This window comes from Cryptomeria japonica, chromosome 4, assembly GCF_030272615.1.
Source record: "Cryptomeria japonica chromosome 4, Sugi_1.0, whole genome shotgun sequence".
NCBI classification, from domain to species: domain Eukaryota; kingdom Viridiplantae; phylum Streptophyta; class Pinopsida; order Cupressales; family Cupressaceae; genus Cryptomeria; species Cryptomeria japonica.
This window is the reverse complement of record NC_081408.1, coordinates 586,743,924-586,766,731: the sequence shown is the minus strand read 5'-3', so window position 1 is coordinate 586,766,731 and position 22,808 is coordinate 586,743,924. Positions and strand designations below refer to the sequence as shown.

At 38.8% G+C, this 22,808-nt stretch overlaps 1 protein-coding gene across 7 annotated transcripts in view; it reads left to right on the top strand.

The window, feature by feature from the left end:
* The window catches only part of LOC131076271 (protein N-terminal asparagine amidohydrolase), a 249,113-nt gene that overhangs the window by 105,599 nt on the left and 120,706 nt on the right, over nucleotides 1-22,808 (top strand). For 5 of the 7 annotated variants that reach the window (XM_058013379.2, XM_058013375.2, XM_059219958.1 and 2 more), the window contains 4 exons: nucleotides 2,667-2,731; nucleotides 2,886-2,985; nucleotides 3,179-3,280; nucleotides 3,404-3,607. In XM_058013379.2, the coding sequence (XP_057869362.2) occupies nucleotides 2,667-2,731; nucleotides 2,886-2,985; nucleotides 3,179-3,280; nucleotides 3,404-3,607 (471 nt within the window). The remainder of the gene's footprint in view (nucleotides 1-2,666; nucleotides 2,732-2,885; nucleotides 2,986-3,178; nucleotides 3,281-3,403; nucleotides 3,608-22,808) is intronic. The other 2 variants (XM_058013376.2, XM_059219960.1) reach the window with 2 other exon arrangements.

Genomic DNA, 22,808 nt, shown 5'->3' with positions numbered 1-22,808 from the left:
TCCTTAATCTCTTTTGATTTATGTTTTTAGTCATTTTTTAATCCTTCTTGTTTTAAATCTATATGTTATGATTTGCAATTTCTATACTAATTGCAACTTAAGGATTTATTCCATTAATATTAAATAACACAAAAAAATTGGTCTATTTCATCAAAATTTTCAGATTACATTTAATTTTGATTATTATAATTTTTTTTTTTTTTAATTGGAATGTAATTTTGTCTCTTCTCTTTTATTTTTTACAGTCCTTACCCTGCTTCTTTTTAAGACCAGGTCTGCATCCTATTCCTTCACTTTACTCTTCCAGGTGGATCATTGAGCGGGATCCAAAACATCGATGTAAAAAACGTACACAACAAATCTGGAAGCAATCTTATTATTAGCTCATTTAAGATTTCTTTGTTTAGTTTATTTAGGCTGTGGCAGCTTTTGCGTGGAAAGAATCATCATCCTATAAGTAGCAATGACATGGATACATATTGTCCTGAGGCTTATTCAGGCTTACTTGTTTATCTTATTTCCAATATGCACAAATGCAGTTACTAATTCTACGGTTATTATTTAATTACTCATCTCAGATATTATGACATTGTTAAGTCTGCTCGTAATGTTTGATTTCTTAAAAAATATGTCAATAGTGAATGGGTTTTGTCATTTTTTATCACTCTTAATGAAAATTCTTAGGGTTTGGCAAGTGATAAGTGGGATACAAAATCATGCTTTCTTGTCCATATGATAAAATAACATTGGGATCACAAGTGATGATTGTATCAAGTAGAACCTAGATTCTAAAAATAAAGAAGAGAATTCATGATGACAAATTATGATATTCTTCCAAGGGTTTATTTCCTTCAGTATGTTATTGAATTAGATGCTGGGTAGACATTTGGCATTATGACATCACATGAAATTGTCACATGATCAGTCGAGATCAAATGTGAGAAGAAATGTGTAATGTTAATTACCATGATTTTGACCTAAAAAATGAATAGAAACAAAATCAAAATAAGGGCAAAGTCAGGCATTGAATTTAAATACTCATGAAAGTAGATAGTCTGCAATTTGTATGATGAAGAATAAACAAAAGTACCCAAGGTTTGCATACCCAGCAACATGACATATGTAGGAGAATAGAAGACATAGAATAAACAATCAACAATTATATATATGATTAATATTTCTCCTCAAGTGCATGAGTGTGTGGTGTAATGGTATGTCTATTGGCTGTTTGGCGTGAGGTAGCAAGTCTGAGTCCTGCTGTGTAGTGTTGGCTGAGTTCATCCTTGCTGGATAGAGTGTTTCAAACTTTCAACGTAAAGGAAGAGGCCCCTCATTTGTGCCTCACCGGCTGGGGTTGGTTAATCCCCAGATTCATGATTCACTTTTTTTTTTCCTTTTAAAATTATAGATGCATAAATCCATGTTACTGATTTGACCCCCCCTGCAGCCTGGATGTAGGTCCAATACTTTCCCAGTTCAGATTCTGATCTGGGTCCCCTGTGGATCTGGTGAGGGACCTGAAAAATTAAATAAAATGCTGCTGTTTCTCTGTTTGTTGGGGAATTTTGGCGTAGTTGTCAATATTTGGAGTCCATTTGGATATTTGACCCAAGCTCTGCCAACTCACCACCGCACTATAGATGTTTTTTTGCATCATTTTATTATCGCACTTTCTCCTTTGGTCTGTGACTGATTTTTAATTTTGGCTATTCCGGTTCACACTTATCACCTACCTGCACCTTCTTTCACTGCCCTTGAATATAATTTATAATATGTAATTTTTGAGGGAGATATATTTTTATACTATTATAGTCTATCTAGTCTTTAATAATTTGAATCATATTATATTATTTATTTAATTAACCTATTTAATATAGAATTTTTTAGTTTATATGTATATGTTTTTACATGGATGAATTCAAAATGAATGCAACCTCAAATTTTTGTTTTAAAAATCCATGATGTGAACCCAAAAACTTGAACCTGAATCCAAACCAGAACTGGCAACTTAGGCATAAGAAAAATATTGTCAATTTAAACTTTAAAATTTACCAACACTTTAGGAGTTTATTTTGCAAAATAGCAAAGTTTGCTTTTCACATACACAAAAAATAATCTTTGATTGTTTGTTGAGGAGGAAACAGAAAATGGTGCATATTAGCACACCAAATTTTTTAGTGGAGAACAATAAATGCTTACCACATTTGGTAATTACAGTTACTTTAATGATTCCATTCCTCACAATTTTTGGTGAATCTTTCAATTTTATAAAGAAATATATATGCAAATATTTCTTAATACCCCCCATGTATTTCATTTTGTAACTAATTTTAATTTAGTGAACTTAGCTAATTAAGCATGTTTTCAAAAAAATATGTAACTATTGTTTTAGTGTTTTTCTAGTTGGGAAATTTAGTTTTTTTGCAAATTTTTGCAAAAACAAATATTGTAAATTTTATTCCTTGTGGCCTTACTGACAATCCTAAACCCCGTAAATCTCGGGAAGGCTTTCTAATATTTTGCATCCAATTGCATTGATATATCTGAGGGCTATCTGTTCTATTGTTCATGTTTGCTACAAGTTTGCATGTATTTCAGATTAACTGTTCTTATTGTGCACTATTTGCTGAGAATTTCTGTGTTAAAATGTCTTTATGAATCGGTAGTCAGTTGGCACTGATGAGGCAACAACATGTGTGGGACTAGCGATTTCAAACCGGACAACTAGAATGTAAGTTCCCTTTATCATAATTGTTGATGCTTGGATTTGTTTCCTAGTGGTGATATTCACATAAGACTATTTGATCTTTTTACAATTTCATGGATTGTCTAATTGAAGATCTTTTGTTGAGATTTTGAATATTGATTATTTTTGCAAATTACAGGACATCTGTTGCTCACTTTGACTCTGCGGAACGCGTGAAATTGGGTTTGCTGCAAATGTTGGCAGGAGTTGTATGTGGAGAAAAGGATGCTGATTTAGATGTTTGTTTCCCTTGCTCTCAATTTATTAATTTGAATTTCCATTGATTGCTTTTGTGCTTTAATAGCTTTACTACATGAGTGTGTAAAAAGAGTGATTCAAATTGTGCATGGGAGCATATTTTTCATAAAATGTTAATTGAAAGAGCTTTTTTCACTTTGTTTATTTATTTACTTGTACATACCGACATACAAGTTTGGAGACTTGCAGGTGCATCTTGTGGGAGGGTTTGATGATACTCGTGAAAGACATTTTAACAAAATCTTCAAAATTGAAAACTGTGTGACAAACAATGCTGTAAGAAACCCTCTTTAATGTGCAATGACACTGAAGATGAACACTTAAATTTTTTTCCATGGCATTTGTAACAATAGTGATTGAAATGATTAGCAATAGTAATGCAACCAGTTTTCTGTGCAGCATAACTGTGATGGTACCTTGATTATGGACCAATACAAGGAAAAGCTAGTACTGGATGGATATTCCTGGCCTCTTTGTTTAAAAATAGTTGAAACCTTGCAAAGCATGCCTCATAATTTCCATCTTCAGACATTTTGTGTGCTTAATCATAATACATTAGCAGGACCTAAAGGACAAGCTTGCCCTATGATTACAGGTTTTGTGGTTAGTTCTTTTACTCTTTTCTTTTAAATTTATTATGTTTTATTCATTTTGAACATAAAAGATTGTATATCCAAGCTTTTCTTTTAATGAATGTGAGAAAAAAAAAATCCGTCAATTGAACCTAACACCTTAAAACGATTTTGCTCCATTTTCTTAATGCCAATTTAAATTAAACTACCATCCTGTTTAGGTATGGAGGAATTTCCGCTTATGTCAATATTGGGGTTTAGCTTGAATCTTTCCCATGTAGATTTGGAAGTTGGTTCCACTTGTGTGTATCAATCAATTGCTATCCCTTTAAGGTGGTTGAGGAGGATTGTAGCTAATATGCTCTATCATTTTGGCCATTCATTTCCCATATTATTTCATAGATCTTGCAATGCCCTATTAGATCCTCTAATTCATTACTAATGAATTTGGGCAATTTTTTCCTCTCAACATTGGGACTTGCTGGGGGACTCACCATATTTCAGTTCTAATGCAACCTTAATGCCTAGAACTTGCTCACTTGGGAATTTTGATATAGATGCTTGCGTTCTTTTCTTGCACTCTCGACCACATTAGAATCCTCAATTTGTCCAATTTCAACATTCCACACATTTTAATTGCCTTTTGGTTCTCTCTTATACTTCTTCAGTCCAACAGTTTTAGCCTGATTACTTTAATCACCAATTCTTCATCAATCAACAATTATTTGATATGTTGAAGATTGCTCTTGTACACTTTTGTCAAAGAATCTTTAGATTCTGTCTCCCATTCTTCTTCATCCTCTAGTGGTTTTGTTGAATTTTTCACTTGGTTAGAAAGATCAACCCATGCTTCATTTGGTGGTATTATGTGCCTTGCTATCTCTTCCCACTCTACCTTCATATGTTTCTTTGTGGTGGGAATATTATGGTTGCTATTTTCCACAATACATATTTGACTCACACTTCAACTTTCACTTCTTGGAATGGGCTCTTTTTTACAATTGGGTTTTCTTTAGTTTCTTGTCTTATTTGTCTCTCACACTTCAACTTTCACTTCTATCTTGGAATGGGCTCTTTTGTACAGTTGTGTTTTCTCCATTTTCTTGTTTTAATTTTCTCTCCTATCTTTGTTTGACAATCCTTAGAGATTGTGTCACTTCTTGTTTTGTTCCTGGACCAATCTATGATTTGTCTCGCTTTTATTTGGGTATAAGAGTATTAATCAATTATTGAGAGTGTGACACCAATCTGTGTTTCATTCCTCTTCTTCTTGATGGCTTCTATCTTCATAATGCTATCTTGTATTTTGTCTTTGTGCTTCAAAATTCCATTCTTGGTAGATAGTTGAGTATATCCACCTCTCCGTTCACTCTTACTTTATCATAAATTACTTCTTGAGGAACTTGCCTTTGTTTTGCTTCCTTTCAAATTTGTTCTTTCACATATATATCCCACAAATCTACCAAGTGCAGTTGGCCAAGTGTGCCAAGTTTGTTATAAATAAATATTAGTTAGCCAAAGGTATAAAATATGTAGAAGTTAGTTGGCTATTTGGTAAATAAATCTATGTTATTGTCATGCCCCGCCTTGAAAGAAGAATAAAAGGAGAATCTTAAGGAATGAAAGACAACGGTCATTATCTTCAAAAACAAGCACAAAGTTATCATCCAAGAATTGTCGTGAATAATAAAAGGAATAAAAAAAAAGGTGCCGTCAAATACTCCACACCGTTGTTTATTATGAATTAACAGAGACTATCGGTTATATGGATGTGTTAAATTCCGAGGATCGGCGATAGCTTATGCTAACATCTAATAACAGCGATTGTCATATCATAGACGGTTCAACTGAGACCACTGAGTATCGTTAATAGCTAGAGTATTGAGGATGTATCCGTGATATATATATATATATATCTGCGATACATCAACGAGGGTCGATGTATAATATTAATATCAAAAGGTTTGACTTAAGTCTTGCATTACGGAGGAAGTATTTCATGGATAGGAAATGATATGAGCAGAATGGAAGACTTAGTCATAATATTATTGCTGTGAAGATCAATATGCAGATTCAAATATATTGATTAAGCCAAGATTCATTAGAGTAAAGAGACTAACAGTTAGTCTATATTGGTAAATTTGAACTGTAACTTATCAGCAGCAATTAAGGAGATTATGTTATTAAGTAAGGAAGCGTTTAAGAGAGGATCTTGCTGAAATATACTCTAGGTTAGATCCCGAGGTACAAAGAAGTATATCCTTCAGAGATTATTGTGAAGCAAAATCCAGGGTCAACCCAAATAGGAAAAGAAGGCATCTCAATAGAGACATTAAGGAAAGGATAAGTAAGATGACCATTCCAAACTTTGATGGATCCGGGAAATACACAACATGGTCATGTGTCCAAAAACTAGATACCTACCTATCACTTAGTCTTATGATTGAAAAAAATGCTATTAAGTTCGCCGTGCTTCATTTAGCACGAATAGCTCATGATTGGTGGCACCACAGCCTCATTGCACAAGGCCACCAACAAATCACTACCTATGATGAGTTTACCCAAAAACTCATCACAAGATTCGACCAAAAACATCCTAAGTGGTATTTTAGAGAACTCACTCAACTTATGAAATATGGAACAGTTGAAGACTATGCTATTGAATTCCAAAAACTAGCAATGATGATACCGGAAATCTCTTAGAGAAGACTCACATATTTATTCGTGGAAGGACTAAAGAAATCAATCAAGAGCATAGTGAGTGCCCTAGACCCACCAAACTTAGAATAAGCAATCCTAAAGCTACTAAGTTTAACTCTGCCAAAATAAGGGAAAAGGATCCCTCTAGAAAGGAGATATCAAAGGACAAACATCTCTATGGAAAGGATAGGCGTGAGGGAATATTTCTTCCGCAAGACACTCAAGAAGAACTTCAAAAGAAAAGTCTATGTTTCAACTATAAAGACCCATGGAGGCATTGGCATGCTTGTAATAAGGAACGCTGAGAGGAAAAGTTGTGCTACAAGTGTAAAAACCTCTAAGAGGAGGGGCATACTAGCAACCGAAGTAACCATAAAAATAAAAACTTGTGCTACAGGTGCAAAGAAAATTGGGAGCCAGGACATAAATGTGAGAGAAAAAGTCAAGCCCATCATATTAAAGTTATATCCAATAAAGGAACAAGTAGGGAGGAAGGGGAAAGCCCCTGCAAGAAAACAAGATAAGATGAAGGAAGACTTAAATCCTTCAATCAAAAGAGGAGACAGTAAAACAAATGGATTTTTGTGGAAGAACAATCCAGTGATCATAAACCCATACGCCCCCAAGATCTATATTATCTAACTGGTTACAATAACAAGTAAGAAAGGAAGAGAGAAAACTTGTCTTAAAATTACACAACTATGAAATGTATAAGTGATTCATGATGAATATATTGAGCAAACTGCCATGATAGTAATATAAGGAATTACAAGTAGGGAGAACGGCGATGAGGTCCTGTTGACGTGTATTTTATACACCATCATACACAGAATAAAATACCAATAGGCATCTTATCCTCTCTTGAGAAAATAGTCTCTAACTGCTGAAGATTCGCATAAAGGATCAGTTAGAAAGACTCCAAGGTTCTGTTAGTAGGGTCTCTACGTGTGGACAAGCTTCCAGCAGTATGATGTGATTTGCTGTTTCCTCCAAGGGGCCTTATGTATTCCGAAAGCTAAAGATTTTACTAAACTAAAGAAACTTTCAAAAAATAACAAAAGGATAGGGTTTTCAAGAGATCTAATCTAATTCTAACCCTAAGAATGACTTCGTGTAGACAAGACTTGGCAAGATTCAACCAACTTCAATTTTGCCATAAGGTAACAACTCAATTGAAATTAGTGCGATCTTCTAAGGTAACAAAATGATATTCAATACATCAAAGGTCAAGGACACTACCACGAAGGTACATATCCAAGATACAATAATGATTGAAGTTTAAGGGACTCAAAGTATTCTCCAGTCGACCACGCAAGGCGTTCCTACAATCAGCAAGAAGCTAGTGGTTTGGATTACGAATCCTACCAAAGATCAGGTCTCACACTATGTCCTTCAAATTAACACACTACTTTGATTAAGCATGATTCAAGTAAAATCAAACAACCATGAAGATAACCAAGAAAGTTGCAACAAAACACCATAACTTCAATATTTTATTGATTTCCAAGTCATCATGTACAACAATTGCTTGAATTCCTCTCTTCAAAACTCAATCTTGCTACAAAATAAAATTGCTTCTAACTCTAATCTCTCTAATCTCTATTCTCTCTTACATCAACTATTGACTATTATCAAATGAAATGAAAAATGGGGGTATAAATAGCATCCCCAATTATAATGAAAGGTCCAGATTGAAAGTAGATCAATGGTCAAGATCATGACACCTAAACCCTAATTAGGGTTTGTTACAAATGGCCTCCTTTTTACTGAACAATATTAAATACATAGCCAAATATTAAATTTGGCACAAAAACCTAGGAGACACAAACCAATGACAAATAAGATGCCATGTCATCTATGACAACCTTTCATCTAGAATCTTATTCCCTTTCCAATGTTCTTTTTTGGCATATGCAATGAATCTTGTCACGATTCCTTCGATTTCTGTAATTGGAATCTCGGGAAGATTCTTCATACTCTCTTCCAAGTGGATGACCTGATCGAATGCATCTAGAAGAGCTGCGTCCCATGAAGATTCAAGTTCCTTCGTTCTTTCAATCAGGAGCATGGTGGCAAACATCTGATCATATTGCTCATCTGTAACATTTGCGTCCTTGCAAAAGATGATCTTGATTCTATCCTCTAATTCCTGCATATCCACATCTGTCTCGACCTCAATCCTTCTGCCAAGAATGGTACGAAGTACCTCAAATACTCTGTCCTGGATCGGATTGATCACCTCCTCAACTTGGCCACATCTAACACTGATGTCTTCAAAGAAAACACTCTTCATATGGAGTAAGGTTGACCAATGAAGCAAACTGTGAGGTCCACCATCCATGATCTTTTCTTGCACTAAGACCCCCCTTGATGTATGTCTTATTACTTTCAAGACAGGAATGATAACATCTTTGGTATGGGCAAATGCAGCTACTGTTATCATCAAATTGTGGATTATCTCAAGAACCTGGATAGCTTGATGAATAATCTTCATCATCCTTGTAACAAATTCTATGGCCACAGTATGAGATCTATCCATCCAATTACTTGTACGTTGGACCATGTTCCTGAATCTTTCTGCTTCATTGATTGATTGAAGTGGCAGTGCTTCCACTGGTGATCTAGCTGGATCCTGACGTCCCAAGGGTTCATTGATGTGACTGAAATATGTCCTCCATGCACCGACCTCTCTCTCAAGCTTTCTATTCTTCTCCATTTCTTCTCTAAGCTTGTCCTTCAATGCCTCAAATGAGTCGGTAGCATCGTCTAAAGTCTGCTCCGCTGTAGATGGTCCTAGCTCAAATGTCTGTATATCATATTCTTCTGCTAGGATCTCACCTTCATATTTGTCTACTGCCGGTGTAGCTATCTGCAGTTTTCTGGATCCAGTCTCATCTCGAATCATCTTGGACATCTTGGTAGCCTTCTTCTTCTCTGTTACTTCGTGTGAGCGTCCAATAAGGCTCTCTAAATCAATTGCATTGTCCTCGTCCTCAACTACGATCACCTTGGTCAATCTTTCCTTCAACCAATCTGGGATATTCGATCTTGTCTCTTGAACTTGTATTTCTTTATGCACTATTTCTTCTTCTCTGGGAGGAGACGTCATTTCATTATCTTCTTTGTCTTCATCTAACTCATAATCCTGGAGAGATCCATCTGGTGACCCTTGCTGTGCCTGTCCTTCTTCCTGCCTGTCATTCTGTACCATAGACTCCATGGATTCTTCCACTTAAATTGTCCTCTTCTCTGGTCTAGAAGAAGTACCGGATGATCGATCTTTGTTAGCCCCTTGCTTCTTCTTGGAAGACTCCTTCTTCTCTGACCTTTCTTTTCTCTTCGAACCTCTTGGATGGAGATTGCCCTCACTGGCACATCGAAGGTTACCTTCACCTAAATTTCTAGGATTAGGATTGCCTTCACTTACACTAGCTCCACCTTCGGCTGGTTTCTCTTCTAAAGTGAAAGTCATGTCTATGCCTTGCTCTCTCAACTTCTGATGCTGCACATCAACCCATCTGCGAGTACAAGACAAGACTGGTGCCATCAAAGTATCTAAATCCACGATCTCGGGCTCATTCCAATCCAACCTTATTGTTTTGCTTTCTCGATCATAGGATGACTGGATATGTCTGCCACTGTCCTGAGCTTGGTCGGCCACTCTATAAATCCTGCATTTCCTGATGAAATCCAAAGGCAATCTAGAATGCATTTTTCGTTTCACTTCAAGATCATCTAATAGATTCATCATAAAATCTTCTATTTGGTACTCATGTTTAAACTTCCTGCCGACTGTCTCCTCTAGATGTCCATGTGGATCAAAGCTTTCTCTCAAAGCAAAAGATGAAAAAGAATACAAGGCTAACTCCTTCTCCGCGTCATCCATGGCTAAAGCATTAGGACATACCTCAACTGAATTACCCAAAATGATGGGTACCGGAACTCCATTCTGATGTCTGTGTCTGAATGCCTTCGCATATGCTGCCAACTGTCTTGTTACTTCAAGTAACACAATTCTGTCTGTCGGATATCTCGGCAACATGTATGGAGGTAAAGGACATCCATGCACTCTAATATAAGTGAACTTGGGAAACTGGATAAACCAAGCACCGTACCTCCTGATTAATTCCTGGGCATCCTGAGATAATCTGTTGTGAATTCCACCTTGCAACGTCCTTGTGATGTTCATCGTGAAGGTATCATTAACTAACTTGTAGTTACTCCCTGGTGGATGATGCAAGTAGGCATAGGAATCACAAGCTCTGACCTCGCCGGGTCCTCTTCCAATCACTCCTCTGTGAGGTAGTCCTGCGTACTCAACACTTCTGATCAAGGCATAGATGATGTATGAACTCATGTGGAAGGACTTAGTAGCCTTGAGTCTCCTCAACTGTACGTCCAAGCAATGGCTAATCATCCTAGCCCAATGTATCGTACCTTTCCCTTGAACAATCACCTGGATGAAGTAGAACATCCACTTCTCAAAATAGAAGGCGTGAGGGGCTCCTGTAACTCGGTTGAGCATGGTAATCAAATCTCTGTACTCCTCCTGGAAATCAATCCTGTGCGGTGTGTTTGGGATCTTTCTTAGACGGGGACGGCTCTTGAGTAGCCAGTTCTTGTTAATGATACTTAGACAAGCATCTGGATCATCTTCGTACATTGATCTGGCTCCTTCTATGCTCTTGTATATCATGTCCCTGTGCTCTGGAAGATGGAAAGCTTCACTTATAGCTTCCTCTGAAAGGTACGCCAAAGTGTTTCCCTCATTGGACACGATCGTCCTGGACTGTGGATCATAGTGACGAGCACACTCGATCATCAACTCATGGCACTAAATAGCTGGAGGAAAGCCGGCCGCCTTAATGATGCCACTCTCTATTATTCTCCGGGCGACAGGTGATGGCTTGCCAATGTAAGGGACCTCTCGAAACTTCTTTGTGCTGAAGTTGCCTAAGTTAGTATCTCCAATGTTGCTCCACTTCGACACGATCTTAGTCTCCACTTCTTTGGTCTTCTGATCTTCTTTCATGAGAGCTGAACGACTGGTGGATGCTCCCGCCTTCGAGGTTGCCATACCTACACAACATTTCATAATGAGAGACTAAATTTTGCAATAAATAACGTAGATTAGAGAGTAAATTTTTTAGGAAACGTCATGATAAGTCTTAGAATTATCATTTCCTAAAATGAACGATTGAGTTAGGAATCAAAATTCAAAATTTCAAAATTTAGGCTATGACGATGAACAACTCAAAATTAAAACAATAAAACCAAATCGCCATACCTCAAAAGAGAGCTAACTCTAGAATGCAAAAAGAACAAAATCGCCTAGGCAAAATTGACGTATAGATAGTCTTCAACCCAATCTCTCCTTTAAAATATCAAATTCGCCACCCTTTGAGTTGTCCTTGACGTGATCTCCTCTATCCTTGGCAAAGTTCGCTCAAGTAAAAACTTCAAGTTCGCACAAATAAATTTCCAAATCTCGCACCACCTTTGGATAGTATTTCGCACCACCTTGGATAATAATTCGCACTTCTTCTTTTGATCGCATATGAGATGAAAATGATAATGTGAAAATGAAGATTTTCACCCTCCCTTTATAGCGCTCATCTCTCATTCACCCCCAAGGCCGACTTGGTAAAAAATAAGGCAATTTTAAACGATTTTTAATAAAATAACAAGGCCGACCTCCATATCTTAGCCCTCCTCTTGATTTTTTTTATTAATTAATAAATAATTAATTAAATGCCTTTATCATTTAAATTGACAAATTCGATTTTTACAAGGCAAAATAATTAATTAATATTAAGCGCAATATTTAAATGCTAATTTTCATTAAATATCGATTTTTTCTTTTCTAGCATTTAAATAAATTCAAAAATGTATGTTTGAGCGCCAACTTTTGAAAATGGAAGATACGTACCTCATCGCCCTGGTCCCTGACTGGGGGACAGGAGCGATCCATCAATTTGGTTTTGATTCTTGCAATTTTTACGTCCAAGGTCTTCATCTCCACGTTGCATTTGCCATTTTCTTTGGGATCTTCGAACTCGATTGTCTCGCATGTATGAACTAGTGCTTTTTTAAGGTGACATCGCCCTGGTCCCTTGGAGAGGGACAGGAGCGATCTTGATGCTTTCTCCATTTCAAGCTCATCTTAACGTTCACCTTCCTTGTATCACCTTCCAAATGATGTTTTAAAGCTTGTGCGACTTTATTTTAACGTGATCTTTAAAGGATAACATGTGTTTTGGCAAATATCGCCCTGGTCCCTTGGAGAGGGACAGGAGCGATCTTCATAATTTCTCCTTGACCTTGCATCTTTGATCTCTAATCTTCATTGTAGGGCGAATAATAACATTGTTTGTTCATTCCATGCTTGTTCCACTTGATCTTTACAAGGCATTTAGACTTTAGAAGGATTATCGCCCTTGTCCCTTGGAGAGGGACAGGAGCGATCTTGAAGCTCTAGCCAAAATGCGTGATCTTTCAACCTTGATTCTTCGTTCATTGCCCCTTAAAGGACGTCCTTGATCTAGCGTGAACTTGCCTTGACAAGGAACATGAATGTTTTAATGAAATCGCTTTGGTCCTTGTCCAAAGGACAGGAGCGATATAAGTCTTTTAGCTCAATTGATAACATTTTGACGTTAAAAACCTTTGAATATCACCCTCAAAAGACACCTTAGACCTTGTGTGATTCCAAAAAACCCTGACTTAGCATGAATTTGAAAGAAAATGAAGGATCCCATACAAATCGCCCTGGTCCCTTGGAGAGGGACAGGAGCGATATAGCTTCTTTGTTCAATTTGATGATTGTTTAACGTTTGAAGCCTTTGAATATCATCTTTTAATCATGTCTTGGACCCTTTACGACCTTGCAAAACCTTGACCTTACGTGATATTTGAGAGATTTGGCTAATATAACCAATATCGCTCTGGTCCCTTCCTGAGGGACAGGAGCGAATTTCAACATTTTGAGCTCGTCTTTGCCTTGTTCAACTTGCAATCGCTATCATCGTGCAAAATAAAGTTCCTTGATCGTTCTTGATCACTTGATGCTTGATAAACTTTCAAATTTTATGCCTTTATGGAAATATCGCTCTGGTCCCTTCCTGAGGGACAGGAGCGAACTAGGTGTCTAAGTGCGGTTTCTTCAATATTAGCAACTTTGGATACTTCGTGCTTGATTGAGATGCCTTAAGTCGTCCTTGCCACCATGTATTTTGACTTGGAGCGGTTTGAACTTGGAAGAATAGCAATATAATCAACATATCGCCCTGGTCCCTTGGAGAGGGACAGGAGCGATTTTGCTCTTGTGGGCTTCACGTTACATTGCTAACCTCTAAAATTATCTTCAACGGATCCGTAACGTTCCATTCCATTCATCCATGCCTTGGGATCCATTCAAACTGAGCAAGAAAATCATCTAAGACAAAAATCGCTCTGGTCCTTGCCTGAGGGACAGGAGCGAACTTAGGTATCTAGGTCCCTTGTTGACGTTTGATAATCTTCAATTTGTCTTCAATAGTTTCAACTCACTTCCTTTCTTGCCCTCAAACTTATAACTTGCTTGATTTTAGTCTGGATTTTGCCTTATGAAGAACTTCGCTCTGGTCCCTGGGAGAGGGACGGGAGCTACAAATAACTTCGCCCTGGTCCCTGACTGAGGGACAGGAGCGATTTTAGCATTCTGGACCATTCTCCTTCATGTCGGCACTTCAAGTTATATTCATTTGATAAAACATCTCTCCTTGAGCATCTTCAAATTGTCAAGTCATTAAAATCCTGCAAGGACGAAGCAATATTTGATTTGTAGCTCCGGTCCTTCACTGAGGGACAGGAGCGATTTTGCTCCTACAGGTCAAAATAACATGATTTTATACGTTTAATCACTTCACGAGGCAAAAACAAATCACCCTCAATGCCCAGGATCAAAAATAAAAAAACTCAAACTTTGGTCAAAATTGGTCAATTGGACAAAATTCACATTCCATCATCAACACTTAGACAAATTTAAGCTCTGCACTCAAAATTCCAATTGAAAATAGACCATTCTGACGAATTCATTCCATTCAAAATTTGCATCCAACGAAAGGAAGCTCAAAAAGCTCTCAAAACTGACTGGATTCTGGCCTAAAAAGACGGTAATTAAAACCCTAAGGCTTGACCCTAAATCCAGACAACTGACTGACTAACAAAATCCTAAAAACGAAGCGAAAAACGAGCAAAAAGAGGGGGTCCCCATTTGCAATGGGGCGATGTGTGAAATGGTCACAACATCTGGCGACACCACTGAGAAATGTTGCAAAACATTTGGGAATCAATCTTTCTAAAGGAAAACTCAGAAAATCTCCCTCAACAAAACCAGGAGTTAAGAAACACTTACAAGAAGAGACCATCATATTGAGGCAAAGTATCAAGTCCACAGTTACCCATGTGTGTGCAAATGCGTTAATTCCCCTCAACAAGACAATTATGATCTTCAGGTTCCCCTGTGATGAGCTACGTAGTTCGTCTAAACTTCAAAAGCATCCTGGATAGAGCCTCGCTGCCAGTCGGACGTCCATAGTCCCGACGAGGTTATCGCCGCAAGCTCACGAACATTGCTCCATTTAGTTCCGTTAATTCTTTGGCTCGTGAGTAGTGAAACTCACTAGGGTTTGAGGATTGCGGTGGCGCTGAAGTTAGACTTTAGATTTTTCACTGATCATAGCTTCGCCTGGAAACCATAATGACTCGGAGATTATAAGTGTGTAAAAATATAATAACTGTAGGACAAAAATACGTAAGTTCAATAAGCTAATCTACTTCAATGCAAATACGTCCTGACTCAAAGCTTCATTAAAAGAAACTCCCTTTGTGATTCCAAAAGACCTCATGATTGTCCAAATGCAACCAACAACCTAGTGGGAAATCAGAGTGTTACATAACAAAATCACCCAATGTCAATTGGATACCCCTCAGGACAAAACAACTAACCTAAAACAAAAACAAAACACCTAAACTAAGCAAACGAAAACAAAACAAAACAAAAAACAAACCAAAACGAAAAAACAAAACAACGAAAGCAAACTAAACTAACTATGTACAAGGGAAGGCCTTGGGCATTTCAGGACTGGAAATAATGTTTGAGATACCTCCCATTGACAGGCAACGGGATGTCTTCTCCTGTTAAAGTCTGCAACCTAAATGCATTTTCTCCCAATATCTCTGAAATTTGATAAGGGCCTTTCCAGAGCTTATCAAACTTATCATGTTCTCCTCTTTTTTCATGTGCTTTGTCCCAATATAGGACGAGATCTGAGATTCGGAATGCCTTAACTCTTGCTTGTCGATCAAACCATCTCTTCACCACTCCTTGGTGTTTCACAAAATTCTCTAATGCTTGATCTCTCTTTTCTTCCAGGTTCATTAACTGCGTCAGTCAGGCTTGCATTGCATCAGTATCTTCCATGTACTCCTGAATGAATCTTAAAGTTGGGATCCTGAGTTGCATGGGGAAGACTGGGTCTTGGCCATAAACCAGAAAATAAGGCGAAATGCCTAATGCGTTCTTTGTTCTGATTCTGTCCGCCCATAAAGCGAATCTTAACTGGGTATGCCATTCTCTCGGACTTCTCTCTAGCAATTTCTTGATAACGCTGAGCAAATTCTTGTTGGTGGATTCTGCTAACCCATTACCCTGAGGATAATAATTTGATGAGAACTTGAGGGTTATTCCGTATTCAAAAGCCCAATTCGAGAATCTCAATGATGTGAATGCCGATCCATTGTCGCAAACCAACGCATAAGGACATCCAAACCTTGTAATTATGTTCTCCTCCAAAAATTTTATCACGACTTCGGTAGAGCAAACTTTAAGTGCTTGTGCCTCTGACCATCTGGTACAATAATCTGTAGCTGTAATGATGTACTTGTGTTGTGCTGAGGATGCGGGGTTGATGACACCAATAAAATCCATTCCCCATTTGGCAAATGGTCTGGCTTCAATCACTGGGTTCAATGGCATGGCGGGATTCCTTTCTCTAAAAGCTGCGACTTGACATGTGTGGCAAGTCTTGATGTGATTGAATGTATCTTTGAAAAGTGTAGGCCAGTAATATCCTGCCCTTAGGATCTGGTGAGCTGTAGCGAGGTTGGCTCCATGTCCGGTTCCAAACTTGGAATGGAAATGTTCAATTATCTGTTTTGCTTCGTCTTTGTCAACACACCTCAGGTATACCCCTTCATAATTTCTGCGATATAAAACAGATCCTTGAAGCATGTAATGTTGACACTTTAATTTTAATGCTCTCTTCTGTGTAGGTGTCATGCGAGCTGGACATCTGTGATTAAGCAAGTATGTCACAATATCCTTGTACCATTCATCATGTGTGACATCTTCTAATTCATAAACTTGCTGGACTAATCCTGGTCCATCAATTGCCAATGTCTGCGCCAAAGCTTGTCCTCGGACAAGTTTCATGGGCTGTATCTCAATATCAAATTCTTGGATAATGGCGACCCACTTACCTCTTCTCTCTCCTAATTCATTTTGCATGAGAAGAGTCTTGACTGCTGCATCAGGCACTATTGCATAAATCTTGGCTCTCAGGAGGTAATGTCTGAATTTCTTCACTGCTTTTACTAATGCGTATGCTTGCTTTTCAATATTGGGATATCTAAGTTCTGCATCTTTCAACGGAGTGCTCATGAATGCAATTGGATTTTCATCCCTTTCTTCACTTCTCTGGGTAAGAATAGCGGCACAAGTGTAATCAGAAGCGAAGGAATATAGATAAAAAGGCTTGAGATAATCTGGACTGATCAAAACTGGTGCTTCTGAAATTGCGGTCTTTATTTCTTCAAACGCCCTCTTGGCTTGTGGAGTCCACTCAACCTTTGCATCCTTCTTTAACATTTCATTCAATGGTCTGACAATCTCGACAAATCTGGTAATGAACTTTCGGACGAAGTTGATCTTGCCGAAAAATGACTTAAGTTCTTTCTTGCTTGCTGGCAAATTGATATTAGATATGGCCTTCACTCTTTCAGGATCAATAGATATTCCTTTCTCTGAAATGACATGTCCCAAAAGCTTTCCTTCTGTGACCCCAAATATGCATTTCTTTGGATTAAGGGAGACACCGTATCTTCTACACCTTTGGAAGACTCTTCTCAAGTCATCCACATGATCTTCTCTTTGCCTGGAGAAAACTGTGATGTCATCCATATATATAATAATGCATTTACCAATTAAATCTCTGAAAGCGATATCCATAGCTCTCTGGAATGTGGCCCCGGCATTTATGAGTCCAAAAGGCATTCTCTTGTAAGCAAACGTTCCCCATTTGGTGGTGAAAGCGGTCTTTAGTCGATCTTCAGGTTCGACTAGAACTTGATTGTATCCTGAATATCCATCTAGAAAGGACATCATCTGCGATCCATTAACGATCTGCAACACTTCATCTAATGATGGTAGCGGATAATTATCTTTTTCTGATGCTCTGTTGAGATTTCTGAAATCAACACACAATCTGATCTCTCCATTTTTCTTTCTAACAAGTACCAGGTTGGCGACCCACGTCGAGTGCCTTACTGGGAAGATGATTTTGGCTGGGAGTAACTTCTTCACTTCTTGGTATATCAGTGGTTCCAATAAAGGATTGACCGGTCTTTGTCTTTGCCTGAATGGCTTACTTCCTGGCTTTAACGGGATTGTGTGAGTGATAATTGCAGTGTCGTAGGTCTTGAGATCTTCATAACTCCATGCAATGACATCTGGGAAGTCCCTCATGTTTTTCAATATTCCCTCTCTTTCAGTCGCTGTGCAGGACTTTCCAATGAAGACATTCTTAGCTTGTATCTCATCACCTAGATTGATCGTGTCACACATGTTGCCTTCCATACTGTGATTTTTCTTTTCTTTCAACTTGTCAGGATCAAAAATCCTCTCCAATTGTACCATTCCTTTTGGAATAGTGTTCGTCTTTAAATTTAGGACACCTTCAGCATCGAATTCGGCTTCACCCACTTCCTCTTCATCAATGATCTGTGTTAAGAAGACATCTGTGTTGGTTAAGAAGTCCAGAATGTGCTTATCGTCTTCAAAAACTTGGAAGTTGGTAATGTTGTCTGGGACTGAAGGAACTGATATTAACTCGACTGTGAACTTCTTCAATCCTTCCATTGCTAATGGTATCAAGGAACTAGCGGCTTGTGCAAGTGAATTGGCCACTTGATTCTGATGTCTATAAATTGAATTGATATTGAAAGCTTCAAAACTTTCAATGAGATCCCAGACACGATTTCTGTACTTAGTCAATCTTTTATCATGGCAAACATACTGCTTCCTGATTTGCCTTATAGCAATTTCTGAGTCTCCGTATACTTGCAGTATTTTCGCCCCCTTTTGGATGGCTAATAATAGTCCATGAATCAAGGATTCATATTCAGCTACGTTGTTGGTGCAAGGGAACTGTAATCTGTGAGCGGCAAGGTAAGTTTCTCCTATTGGACTAATCAATTCATAACCAGCTCCAGATCCTTGTTTAGATTTAGATCCGTCGAACCTTAATGTCCATATTTGATTTTCTTGATTGTCTATTTCTGGACTTTCATGACTTTCAGATGACGTATCGGATAAGACTTCATTTTCTGTAGAGATCTTATCCTCTGAATCTTGAATCTCTTCCATAATTAGTGTCTGTGGGGCTCTTTTGTATATTTGCTCCAATGCGGTCTGGCATAAAGCACAAGATGATTCTGAGTGGACGGCATTGTGAATTCTACACCAATTCGGAAGAAGCAAATCTCGGACGGATGCTAGGTTGCCAAGTTGCACACTTTGCTGGATGTTTCTTTGTACGAATCTCCTAAAATTTTCAAACATCCCTTCATCCTCTTGATCGGATCCTTGATCACTTTCGATGACCATCTCTGTAGACTCTATCACCTCTTGCTGGGTATCTTCATCTTGTACATCTTGTATCATCAAGATTTCCTCCACTTTGGGCTTGTACGTCCCTAGGTCGGACTCTAAAAACAGGACTTCATTGTCTTCCCCATATTCAGTTATCATCAACCTCAACCTCGGAGTGCTATCAATTTTGATTTGGTTCGGGACTCCTCTCCATGGTAGCCACATGTGTGCGAAATCGGTCGATACGTATCCATTCAATTTTCGTGACCAATCTCGACTTAGGAGCATCCCATATGAATCTGGGATGTCCACTACTGATATATCTATGAAGTTCTGGACTCTTGGGTCCGCGGCCAATTGCATATGAATGTTGTTTAACTCGCCCATGACTGGAACTTCTGTCTTGTCAAGTTGAGTGACCTTCCTCTTGGTAGGCGCGGGAGTTATACCTAATCTTTGACAAACAACTAGGGGCATCACGTTACTTGAAGCTCCTGAATCATAAAGGCAATTGTGTAGTAATTTTCCAAATATTCTGATTGATAGCAAGAATGGTGCCGGTTCGTCCTTTCCTTGGGAAGGGACTGAGGTCTCCTCACTTGGTTCTTGATGTTTGACTTCATTAATCTTTGAATGATCATCCTTTGCTGGGCTCTCCTCTTTTGAGTGATGGGCTTTGTTTGTGGATTTTCCTTTCTTGACCACATCTTTCTTCATTGCGACTTCCTTTTCTGGGAGAACCAGGTTAGTGGTGAGGTTCTCTTTGACTGTAGGCTGAGCTTTCTTAGTCTCGCCTCTTTTGAGTAATACTTTTCCTTCCAACATATCTTCCTTTTTAACTAGGAAGGTTATAGTTTGGACCATGCATTCATTCTATTCGGACTGTCCTTGGGAATCGGCTTCCTCTTGGGTCACATTGATAGTAGCTTGAGCATTTGACCCGACTGTGCTAGGCTCACTTAGGCTACTGATCACTGCATCTTTGATTTCTGACACCTTGAGCAACTCGTAGAGCGGTAGACTTACTTTAACTTTCTTAAGTTCATCCAACACTAGCGCGGCCAATCTTTTCATTTCATTACCCGCGGGAGGTGCAATATTCCTTTGTCTGTATTCTTGCGTGTTCTGCGGGTACTCTGGAATGTTGCTGGCTTGAGGATCCGGCGGAGTAGAGAAATTGTTTGGAGGGATTGACGTAGTTAGAGGTTCTGGATTTCTTTGATTCCTGTGATAAACTCTTTGGTTCACACCTCCTGAAGATTGGTGAAATACCTCCTTTATTCCTTCTACTAGGACACTGTCGTTCAATGGTGGAAAATAGTATTCTGAATCTTCTATAGGTCCATTTGCTGATGCTGGCGGAAACTGGGATCCTGGTGGTACCATCGGTCCATTAGCTAACTCTGGGGGAAATCTCCCATTTTGCACTTGACTAATTTCTTCTTGTGAATATCTGCAGGTTTCAACGATCATAGCTTGACCGTATTGCGTGGTTGGAACAATTTCATATCCTGTGGTGGGAGGATTTTCAGGTGGATTAGTGGTACGCATCTCTTGTTGAAAGATGTCGGCCGCAATCTTGAATTCATGGCACTGCAACTCAGAATGTTGATTCATGTTGTGGAGTTTGCACCAACTGGACAAGGCTGCTTCGGCTAGAAATACTTTGCTTGTAGAAGGATTCTCTTGATTCTGCGAATTTGGTGGATTGTCCAAGGGCGTCACCACATTTCCATTGTTTGGAGCCGTATTCCATGGTCTCCTCTGGAAACCTTGATTATTATTTCCTTGATAGTTATTTCTAAATCCTTGATTATTGTTTCCTTGGAAATTTTGGTTGTGATTGATCCTTTGCATGCTTTGGAGTTGATTATTCTGATTCCTCAGGTGGGTCACCTTTGTTGATAGCTTCTTGACTTGTTCAATCAACTCTTTCATTTCGTCCTTTTCTTCTTGTGTCCTTGATGAACTCGTGGCATTTTGCAGGTACACAGGTTGTGCGGGTGGAGCTTGAGAAATTGGAGCTCCTGGGTGAAGGACCAACTGATTTGCCGGCTGTACGTTCGGATATGTTGCTTGCGGAATTGGATTCATGACTGGAGTTTGGTTGGCCAATGCCATACCAACTGCCTGCATCTGGTTCGGTGCCGCGACAGGTCCCATGTGTAATAGTGGTCCAGTGATATTTTGTCCCATGTGCTTACTTACTTCAATGGCCTTAGCATATGCCGCATTTAGATCATTCGGAGTAGGATGCGTCCTTACGAACATAGCTGTGAGATGATCTAAGGCTCCATAGTAAATCTCTCTTGGATCTGCAATGAGATAAGGAGGACGCAGGATTGTGTATGCACGATGAAATCTGTTATTGAAAGAAGTGATGGGTTCATGTTCTCTCCTTCGGACCTCCACAAATTGTCTGTATAACTCTGCTGGTGTAGTTGGGATACCAAATTTAGCAATGAATGCGTCTTTCATCGTGTCCCAAGTCCTGATGGACCCTGTAGGCAAGAGAATGAACCAAAAGTATGCCTCTTCTCCCAATGAGTAGGGAAAAAGCCTACATGCCACATCTCCATATTCAATTTGTCTGTTACGAAGAAGGTCTTCGAACATCTTGATGTGATCTTCTGCCGTGCGATGGAAATCACTGACATTGAACTTGGAACAAAAGTGCTCTGGATTCTTCGGCATATCATGATAAACTGCGAACTCCAATGGTGATGGATTGTTAACTAGCCAAGTCGCACCATTAAGTATATGAGGAGGAGGAGGAGGAGGTGGAACACGTTGAGCCATTGTACTCTTTGAAGCTTGACTTGATGAACTAGCTTGGCTCTTCGTTTGAGAAATCGCCTGGATACTGGATTGGATCGCCGCTTGTACTTGTTCTTGGAGAACTTGTGATGACTCAGGAGATCCTTCCAATCTTGGTTCGAATTCTTTGGGGGTGCCTTCTCTTTTAGCTCGCTTTGCCTTGGAAGTAAACTGAAGTTCACTTAGATTCTTGATGCCTGGCGTGGACCTCAATAATCTTTGATGTTTCTCGGGCGAGAAAGAACCAATGCGATCCAGCGTGAAGTCTTACGAGGATTAATGTGGGTTCCTTTGATTGCGAAGATCTCTAGCTACGATCCTTTGATGTTCTTCGGCTCTATCTTCCTCTTGTTCCAAGATGATTCTGACTCTGCTATACTCAACTTGACTTCTTGCGTTCCATGCTACTTGATTCAATCCGGAAACGATATCTTCTTGAGTGTTACCTATCTGCAAATTCGGTTGTACTACTTGATTCAATCCTTCATTTGGCAACACCATCGTACTTCATAATCATGTTTGCAATGTGTTCCTTTTCAAAATTTTCAGACTTTCGGACTTTCGGAAACTAGGCCCTCCTTCTAGCGCCAATTCTGTTGACGTGTATTTTATACACCATCATACACAGAATAAAATACCAATAGGCATCTTATCCTCTCTTGAGAAAATAGTCTCTAACTGCTGAAGATTCGCATAAAGGATCAGTTAGAAAGACTCCAAGGTTCTGTTAGTAGGGTCTCTACGTGTGGACAAGCTTCCAGCGGTATGATGTGATTTGCTGTTTCCTCCAAGGGGCCTTACGTAT